The 10306-nt window shown below is 40.2% G+C and overlaps 1 protein-coding gene across 1 annotated transcript; it reads left to right on the forward strand.

Moving 5' to 3' along the window:
• Positions 1-2946: 2946 nt before the first annotated feature.
• LOC118770233 (CMRF35-like molecule 3) lies at positions 2947-7654 on the forward strand. Its single transcript, XM_036517788.1, has 8 exons — positions 2947-2957; positions 4671-4994; positions 5131-5466; positions 5959-6015; positions 6133-6175; positions 7146-7237; positions 7440-7497; positions 7618-7654. Exons 2-8 carry the CDS (start codon positions 4682-4684, stop codon positions 7643-7645), a joined length of 927 nt encoding a protein of 308 aa, XP_036373681.1. The 5' UTR covers positions 2947-2957; positions 4671-4681; the 3' UTR covers positions 7646-7654.
• The last annotated feature ends 2652 nt before the right edge of the window (positions 7655-10306 follow it).

Raw genomic sequence — 10306 nt, forward strand, 5'->3', positions numbered from 1 at the left:
AGTATTTCGTTGATAATATATTTATAACAATTCATGAAGGTAAAGGGCTTTGGGGTTAAGGCTCAAACAAACTGATTTTGAATATACTATATTATATTACCATGTGAGAAGCTCGCTAGCAAGCATGGAATACAACTTTAGCTAATAGTCACATTTAGCTCATCTAGTTCTTACAGCAATGAACACTGACAACTGGCACATTAAAATGGAGTCATTCCATATCAAATCACCCAGTCTGAGAAATTTCCCAGGTCACCCTCTCAGATTCCCCTGAAAAAATTTGCAGGTGCTCCTATGCCAAACTTATGGAGAAATCCCAAATATTGCCTATATCTCTAATAGTTTTGAAACTACAGCCCTTTAATTAAAATTTTAACTAATTTTATGCATTTTGCCGAACGAGCCTTTTGGTGCAACTTCCGACATTCATAGCTCCTTTGATATGGCATGTACAGCTTTGAAACTTTGTGACAAGGGCTAACTTTTTTGAAGAATTAAAAAATGTAATCAGATCAGGTGTTTTTCAGAATCTTCAGATCTTATGCAATTTTCCTCCTGCAAGGCTCTGAAAATGGCCGAAAATTCAAACGTAACAAAAAACGTGTCAAGGCTCAGGCAAGGACTCAGGCAAGGACCACGGGAGTTTCGGGTTCCAAGCGTCTTAAATGAAATCGTCAGGCAGATCGCTAAACAGAAACGGGCAGGGTCAAAAACCGGAAGGCAGTCCGAGGACAGAACGAGGATCGGAAACCGGAGCAGGCAGGGTCGGGAACCGGACAGGCAGGCAATCAGGCGAATGTGGCAAGGCGGCAGGCAAAAACGAGGTCAGGGTACGAGCAGGGTCGAAAAAACGAAGAACACACAGACAGACGCAAAGACGCAAACGGCGAGGACGAAACAGGAGAAACACACTGTGACTAACTAGCAACAGGACAGAGAAAAGCAGGGAAGATATAGGGCAGGGCTGACGAGGGGATGGGAAGCAGGTGTGCAGGCAATCAGGCGGGCGGAGACCGGGCGGGGAGCGGGGCAGGACTAAGATACAAGGAAAACAAAAGCACATGGGCAAGGAAAACAAAAACACAACAGCTAAGGAGGTGGAGCACTGACAAAACGTAACAAAAAACGTTACAAAACGACACCCTCTTTGAGAGCTTCTCACTCAAACAGTATGCTAGATAAAGCCCTCAGTTTTGTTCCTGTCATTTATGACATATTAGGCCATGTGTATGCAGTAACCATATTTATTACTGTTATAGGTGTGTCAGAATAATTTTTTGAAAACTATTAGAGATACAGACCTAATAGCCTATCTAGGATTTCTCCATAAGTTTGGTATAGGAGCACCTGCAAATTTTTTCAGGGGAATCTGAGAGGGTGACCTGGGACCCACTGGGTGATTTGATATGGAATGACCCAAGACAATGGATAGATAGCTATATAACATTTAAGCTATTTCATCTTTTGTAAAGGGGGTATTGCCACTTTTGTCACCCTTTTTATGATTATTTTTTTCCATTCAACCACTGCTGCTAATTGAGGATGCAGCCCAAGTCATTCCAAATCAATCAGCAGAATGTGAGTGTCTTTTTGCAGGAAAATAGCACTAAGAGATGCCACTCATCTACCTCTGACCATCCACACATCAGTGGTCAATGACAGTAGGCTACGTATTGGGTAATTAACACTAGACTACACTAGAGCTACCAGTCTACAAATTATTAAACTTTGGGTCAAACTTTCGTCAAATGGTTTTTCTAGGTTGGTGGGTGGTCTAGGTTGGGGGGGCCCAATATTATATTCCTTCATAGGGCCCAAAATTTCTAGCTGCGCCCCTGCTTTCCCATGGGTCATTTTGCTTGTTATCCATTCATACAGATGGATATTTGCTGGCCATTTCCTGCGCCCCAAGAATTCAAACCTACATCACTGTGGCAACAATGTGGCGTACGGATAAGAAGGAGGGCTTTTAACCCAGAGGTTGCAGGTGTGGTTCCCTGCTGGGGCACTGTACCCTTGTGCAAACCACAACTGCCTCAGTGAACCAGTATAAATGGATAACATGAAAAACTGTAACCTACGTAGGTCGGTCTAGATGAGAGTATCTGCCATGCAGCTAAATGTAAATGTAAACATTGCTGTTGAAGGCTGCAACTGGTTTACAATCTGTATAGCTAACCAGATGGCATGACTTCAAGGGTGTATTGTAACAAAGAATTGATAAAATGACACTGCTTTGGACAGATCACATTGGTCCGTCACATCACCAGAGCAAAGACATATTACCAGTCCTGAATTTAAACTGACAACAGCACTGTAAAAACATGTAGACATCTTGATGCTCCTAAGAAGCTAGTAGTATTCATTTGCACGTACACAGATGCAAGCTAATGTTTACTGTTGACCTAAATGGTAAATGTAGAGCCATTTGTGATAATAACTGAAATATGTAGAAGATAGATAAATATTATTATTGTTCTATTCCTCTCATTTGTTTGGGCACAGCTTTTGATTGTGGGAGACTGACAGAAGAATATGAGGAGAATAATTGTCTATCTGATAAGAACCAGAGCATTAATTGTTCAACACAAGACCATAAACTAGGAAGGATTGGAAGGATTTGGTCAAATACATGATGTTTCAGTTTATATTAACATATCTATGTTTAAGGTTTGCATCACTGTGTCTTAATGTTGCACGTGAGTGTATGTGTGTGTTACACATCCTGATACAAGCAACCCACAACAGTAATGATCTTATGTGTGTGTGAGTGTGTGTGAGAGTGTGTGTGTGTGTGCGCGTGTGGACAGAAGCATAAGAGGAAGAGGTCTGAGATGCAGTGGTGTCCCAGAGGAGCAGGAAGTGTCAGGCAGTCTGCAGAGAGCTGCGGTCTCGGATACACACACACATGGCTCCTCTCCTGTTTCTCCTCCTCTTCCTCATCAATGTGCAACCAGGTGGGACTATTTGATCTTATTAACGCATCGCATTCAGTGTAGAGGAGTTGTTGTTAAAGGGTGAATATTCTTATTAACTTAATTTGGCCAGAACTGGTGGTGAAATCAGTTAGACTGTGACTTTAGGGTACTTGTGATGTCTTTTATCTGTTATCAGGATCATATTTTTGTCAAAATATGGTTTTCAGCATTCTAGAAAAACTCATTTCCAATAAGTCCATTTAGCATTTTTTCTGTGAGAGGTAACATAACTTAACCCTTTGAAGTATGATTACTGGAGTGTGTGACTTCAGATTGTTTCTGCTGTTGGCATTAATGAGGTACCCCTGTTGGTTTTAGCATAGCATGACCTGGGATTGAGTTCAAAACACAGAGACCAGTACAGTTGGTGACCACAGTTACAGAACAGAGAGGTTTCAGCCGGACTGAAAACACACTCATTTCACCTTTAAATTCCACTCCGAGCTTCAATATTTTGAATTACTGAATAAAAATCTGAGGATCAAAATGACAAATTATGAAGAATATCTGATATTAAAATTTTGGTCAAATTCTGCGTGCACGCACATTGCTCAAAAGCAAAAGGTGACCTTGTTTATGTTCTTAGACATTATTTTCCAGCACTGCTTCCGGTTATGAGACAAATTTCTGTAAATAGATCCTTAACCACACAACTATATAGCATCAGGACTGTGTGGGCATGCCAGACAGAGGGGAGAGAAGCAAAAGAGGAAATGGACCCTGCACACACATACACACACACGCACGCGTTTCACATTTGGTTCAGAGCTCCATTTGAGACCAAAAAATAAGTTCTTCAAGGCTAGATAGCTTGTGAATGAAGAAGACAAGGCAGTTTTCCAAGTGATATCTTGCCAAAGTACTGTTTATTACTATTCTGGGAGAGTGGTCAGAAAACATTGTTATACTGTTTTAGTGTTTATGATAATGATGATAAAGGGTAAAACTCCAGACTGATCTTCAGTAGAGAGGATTCATGTCTTCCACTCTGACTCTACTGGACTCTACAGGAGATTTTACATTACATTACATTATTGTTATTTATCAGCCGCTCTTATCCAATACAACTGACTTGAGTTACAATTCTTACATGTTATCCATTTATGCAGCTGGATATTTACTGAGGCAATTGTGGGTTAAGGACCTTGCCCAGTGGTACAACAGCAGTGCATCAGCGGGGCATCAAATCAGCAGCCTTTTGGTTCACAAGTGCACTCCTCACAACTGGGCCGCATTGCAGGCAGATTTAGACAAAAACAGATTTATACTGTTTTTAAAGGGGAATTAAGACAAATTTTGCTGCCCATACTTTTATGCAGAGAGCTGAATACATTCTGCACGCTGTGCACAAGTGTAAATTTAACCTGGATCCCTGGGCTTTGTGTACACTGTGCACATTATAAGGAAAACATTCCCTACTGCCCATCCTGTTTAGATTGAGCTCCATTCAAAACTGATTTGGTACAGTTTGGTACAGTTGCGATACCACACTCAATGCACCACACTAGACACATCCCACCCAGAAGTCACCTGCCTTCAATATTCCACTGTACCACCTCACCTACAGGTGCGCTCTCTGTTTCATGTACCATGGGCTGTTGTGCTTAAATAATCATAATCATAATACATTATTGTCTATGGCTGTAGGTGAATGACTAAATGTGCTTTATCATTTCTATGCTGCCTCTGCAGGTGTTGAGACCATGAGGACAGTGAGCAGGTTATCTGTACAGATGGGAGGTTCTGTCACCATCCCATGCCTCTATGATCAGGAGTATATATATCATGTGAAGTACTGGTGCAGTGGAGGAGACTGGAACATTTGCAAAACTCTGGTTCGCACTGATTCTCCCCGGATAGCAGGAGATGTGTTAATCATAGACAGCCCCGCCCAGAAGGTCTTCACTGTGACCATGAGGAACCTGCAGGAGGGGGACTCTGGTTATTACTGGTGTGGAGTGGACATCAGAGGAGGAGCAGATTATGGTGCATATCTGTACCTCACTATCACCAGAGGTGAGCAGAGTTACCTGCATGCTGCTTGTAATGGGACACACTGCATGCAGATTTGAACAAAATAAAATTGCTTCTTTTGTTTTACATTATCATATGCGTTCTGATCTTCTTCCATTGACGCTGTCTCTGTGTTCAGGTTCTCCTGGTCTGTCGGTGCTGAACAACACAGTGGTGGGTGAGGAAGGGGGCAGTGTCAGCATCCAGTGTCTCTATAGCGACAGCCTCAGGGACAGTGTGAAGATGTGGTGCAGGATTTGGGACTGGAGCTCCTGTCTGACAGCAGGGGGAACTGGGATATCCCAACATGCATCTGTGCTGGTCAGCGATGACAGAAGAGGAGTGCTGACTGTGACAGTGAGGCGACTGGAGAGGAAGGACACAGGCTGGTACTGGTGCACTGCAGGAGAGGAGCAGTTTCCTGTTCATATCACTGTCACGCCGCCAAAACCTCCAACACAGAGACCCACCACAAGTAAGGATCTTCACTCAGTGTAAATAGTTCAAGCAGCTAATGCCACCTAGTCAAACAAGTAAAAAAAAAAATTGGCCATAAAATACTTTTTCTGACAGTTAACTTTATAGATATACAGTACATTCTACAGATACCATAGTACATTCCTTTCTGAATATATCAAAGGAGAATCATTGAGACTTTACTGAAAGAACATTATATGCAATATATATTATTCCAACATAAAGCCTATCATATGTTTCCATAACACCCTGAGCCTATTCTCTAATGTTTCAAATTAGCATTCATCAAATTTATAGCTTCTTATGACATTTATTGGCCCTATAGTGCCCATCTTAAACAGTTCAATATGTTTCTTTTTTTACACATGTATGTGCATATGTATTATGCAGCTGGTAGGCATTGCTTATATGGCTGTAAAGTTTATTTACAAGCATTTGAAATAAAGTGTTTTTTTTAAATACAGCGTCATAACTTTTAAACCTCTGACAGTGACCACAACTTCATTTCGGACAAGAAGATTGGGTTCACCTGAACTCCTGACTACAGGTTTGACATGGTTATTTTTTGCAGTTTCTCAAACTTTTAAACACTTAAAACCTTTAAGATATTAAATCTGCACTCCAGACCACAGCGCTGACTTAATGTGTGTGTCTACTCGAACAGCTCTGATTCCCAACAGAAGTGGGGAGAATAACCCCAAATCAAGGTAATCATACCTATCACCCTTTCCAGGTGCATCTCAGTACAGTTTGTATTTAACATGATACTGTAATGGTAGAGACGACCTGCACGTACACTGCTGGCCAGTCATTTATACATTTTTTTCTATTGAAACAATTTCTCTGCAGTAAAATTGTATTTTTGCAGCAGATAATTCTTGCTCTTGTATTTCACATGCTGAGTTCATAAACCAACTCATGTTATTCAATATGAATATCAAGCATCATAACTGAGTTCTGACATTAACTGAGCGTGTTTCATTAATTTTACATGTGATATGTGTAACTGCAGCCGATGCTCCTTTTTCCCCTCTGTAATAATGAACTAACACCCTGTTTACATCTGTTGTTGTCTGTCTGTGCTGCACTTCTTGTTTCTCATGTTGTCTCTTGAGCAGGTTGTCACTGCGAAAGAGGCTACTTTGTAAGAAACATTCCTGCATAATTAAAGCCTAAAGATTACAGTATGGGTACTCCTCGGGTAGTTGCATGTAACAGTTAACGAACAACAACTGATCACTTGTTACTATTTGAAATATTGTTTATTGGGCAAGACCTGAATGTATAGCATACCACAGTCGTGCCTTGCCAGAGGTGGGTGAATTGTGTCACAATCTTCCGATTCAGCACTGTCCACGGCATGAGAAAAACCTGCAGTACTTCAGAAAAACTAGATCAGGTCCTCTCCCAGTCACATGGGGAAACATCTAAATGAAAGTGTAGAGCTGTGGTTATGGTGAGGAACTGTAAACTTTCAGCATTTCATCAGACACCCAAACCACAGGGTCTCTGAACCAGCTCAGCAGAACGCGTGAGAGATTAGCAGGTGACACATACTCATGTAACTAGTGGCAGCTTTGATCTTCAACTGTACGTGTCCCTCAGCCAGTACAAAATTAGATAAGGTTTCAACAAAGTGTAAATAAGATCAGGTTACATTTAATACATCTTTTCCAGTGTTATTCTGGAAGTGCTGCTGAAATCTGCTGTTGCTCTGGTCTACACCACATGCACCACCATAGCCATGCTGAAAATCTGGATCTATTGCAGTAAGTCTTACAGTATATCTCTTTTACTACACTACTGTTCTTATTGCATTCAGAGCACTACAATGATTTGGACTTCAGTTTATTCATCTCCTGAAGTTTGGTTTAAGGCCTGTGGGTCTCACATGGATCCAGTGCAGTTAGGTTTGAAGTGTCTCTATTTGTAATCAGGATGAAATTAAAATCTGATCTCGTATTTTTCCAGAGCAACGAAGAGCAGGGGCTCTTGGGAGATACAGGAGAAGGAAGAGATGGAAAGAAGAGTGGGTTTTGTTGTCATTTATTGTCTAGAATATTAAAATCTTGTAAATATTGTAGTTGCCAATCAGTCAGCTTCTCTCTCTCTCTCTCTCTCTCTCTCTTTCTCTCTCTTTCTCTCTCAGGTGTACTGATGCTGTCATGGAGACGTGACCTATTAGACGTTCGTGCACTTTTGCATTTGGACTAGAGCAGGTCCTTAGCATCACTTTGGATTCAGCAGGATACATAAACATAATCAAGAGAGGCTATTTATTCCTCTGGCAGAAAAATGTAGAGTTTTCTGAGGAACTGTAATTCTACAGATAATTCTGTTTTGTCTTTTTAAATACTAACAGCTGATGATATGTTGTCTTTTCTTTCAGGCACACTGATATTATCAGTGGTGTTTGTGCTGGGAGGCTTCTGTGTAGTAGTTTTACTTAAAATGCTTTTAATAAACTCCTTTTAAATAGTAAATAACACCTCTGTAACACGTACAGCAAAGGCCAATGTTAGGTTTTCAGTAATTTCTGTGAAGTCTTGCAGGCAAAAAGCTTCTTTTTAATTATTTATATCAATTTAAAGACAAATCGTGTTTTTGTTGAACAAATGAATCAGGTACTTAGTACAAATTTGAGTTCAGCACACAATATTCAAACAAACTGTAATCAGATGCCTGTATTGGAAAAACTCAGGCTAATCTGAGTGAGAAGAATAGTCAATTTATTTATTAAACAAATCAAAATAAATTCAACAAATCAATCAATAAAAATAAATAAATAAATAAATGATCAGGCACACAAGTTTGAAAAAAAAATTTTAAAAAATGACCAAAAGGTGGCAACATACATGTCCTTTCAGGCTGAGGGCAACTGTAAAACAATCACTTAAAATACCCAATATTGTCATATTGATATGTGTGTGTGTTGGTATGGCTGCTAATGGTGTGTTCCTCTAATGAGGCCCAACAAAAGAAGAGATGAATATGATGGAGATGGAAATGAATACCTTTGTCTGTGGTAGCTGTTTTTATAACTTTTTTTGAACAATTCATCTTGTAGAATGCACAGCATTAAATGATAGGAGTTGGTTCACCAGTTTAGCACATCCTGATACAAGCGTCACACAGCAATAATGATCTCATCAGAGGTAATTCATGTGAACTACTCTGGAGGAAGGAGAAGACAGGTTGTGTGTGTGTGTCTGCGTGCATGTGCGTGCGTGTGTGTGTGTGTGCGTGCGCGTGTGTGTATTGACATTTGAGAAAGCGTGTGACAGTGTGAACAACGGCCAAGAAGAAGAATGCTTGAGACACTGTGATGTTACAGAGGAGCAGGAAGTGTCAGTCAGTCTGCAGAGAGCTGGGGTCTCTGACACACACACACATGGCTCCTCTCCTGTTTCTCCTCCTCTTCCTCTTTAGGCTTCCAGGTAAGACTCACCAATCTCTCTGCATATATACTATTGATGTTCAAACTTACACAATTATGAAATAAGCAACATTTAGATGCATTTTTATTATATTACAGACTTGCTGTGCAGAGATTTGGGGGGGGTGACAAATCGACAAAGAGACACTAATGTCACTAATTTGCAAAACTGTAAACGAGAGATTCTCCAAGATAGTTTCATACTATAAATGTTTTCATAGTATGGCTGCAATTCTGATAACGTTTCAGCATTATTGTTTTGAATGCACGCGTTACTGCAAACTCTCGAAAGACAAAAAAGTAAGGATTGCAGCTGCCTCATATCAGCAGTCCTACATGAGTGCAGAGGTCATCGAAGTGAACCACTAACTCCAAACACTGCTGCATCAAAGGAGAACAAAGAGCATTAAAAACGAGCTCAGTAAATATGCATATTAGTCTGAGAAATTATTTAAAATACATCAGCTATAGTACAATCAGTTTACACAGCATATGAAGTGATGAGTTTTCAAATATTTGCATTTGTTTGTTAACAAATGGAAACTTGCACTTGCATACTGAAACTTTATGTGAACAATGAGACCAGAGTTTCAGAACAGAGTGCTATATCCTCTACAGTCTGTCTCTGATCACTGTGTGTCAACCCTGTGCAAACAAACAGCAAAAACAATCAGGCTATAAAATTCAACATAGAACTTCTCAAAAAAAAAAAAAAACTCTTCTTTGTTAAAGATGTTCAGTGCAGTTTCCCACAATCAAGATGTGTTTCAGCTGACAGTTTCAACTGTTCGTGGTTAAAACTTCACACATGGGAAAATGCCTGTAAGCAAGAGGCTGTAGAAGGGTGTTAAATTGAATTGACATTTAAAAAATGAATATAAATGGTGTGCAAATTATGTTGTTTCCATCAGTTAGCGCATATACAAAGACTGATTTTCCAGAAACCTTTTTTTACCCAGAGATAGCATATTTCAGCAGCTGAGGAGCAATATTCTGTACAGTTGAAATTGTAGTGGTGAAATCTTCCTGTTCCTAAGCATGGAGTTTGTTGTCATGGGAACAATGGTACACTGAGGCTGAAAGGAATTTCAGAAACTAAGCGGACAAATTCTGAATTGTTTACCTGTACAGGACAGCAGATCAAAATGTTACTACTTGTCTTCGACTGCCACACCCCATCTGTCTCTGATCATTGCCTGTGTCACTTTATTACAAAAAAAAAAAATTCAGTGAAAAGAATAAACGCTTTATCAAAGACATTTAATTGTATCGACTTAGTAAAGCTTAACTGCCAAGGTTTCAAAGAATGTGGTCAAGAAAATTGTGCCTTCCAGTTTCAAATGATGGTGGCCTGACTTCGCACCTGGGCCACCATCCGCCATGAGCAAGCAGCTGCTATGTG

Source organism: Megalops cyprinoides, chromosome 2 (assembly GCF_013368585.1).
Source record: "Megalops cyprinoides isolate fMegCyp1 chromosome 2, fMegCyp1.pri, whole genome shotgun sequence".
In the NCBI taxonomy this organism is placed as follows: Eukaryota; Metazoa; Chordata; class Actinopteri; order Elopiformes; family Megalopidae; genus Megalops; species Megalops cyprinoides.

What these genes read in the sequence shown, in the direction of transcription:
- LOC118770233 (XM_036517788.1), top strand. Translation starts at nt 4,682, where the DNA reads ATGAGGACAGTGAGCAGGTTATCTGTACAGATGGGAGGTTCTGTCACC. An exon ending in AACACAGAGACCCACCACAA is followed by an intron (nt 5,467 to 5,958) that starts GTAAGGATCTTC and finishes AACCTCTGACAG; the next exon opens with TGACCACAACTTCATTTCGG. An exon ending in GAAAATCTGGATCTATTGCA is followed by an intron (nt 7,238 to 7,439) that starts GTAAGTCTTACA and finishes GTATTTTTCCAG; the next exon opens with AGCAACGAAGAGCAGGGGCT.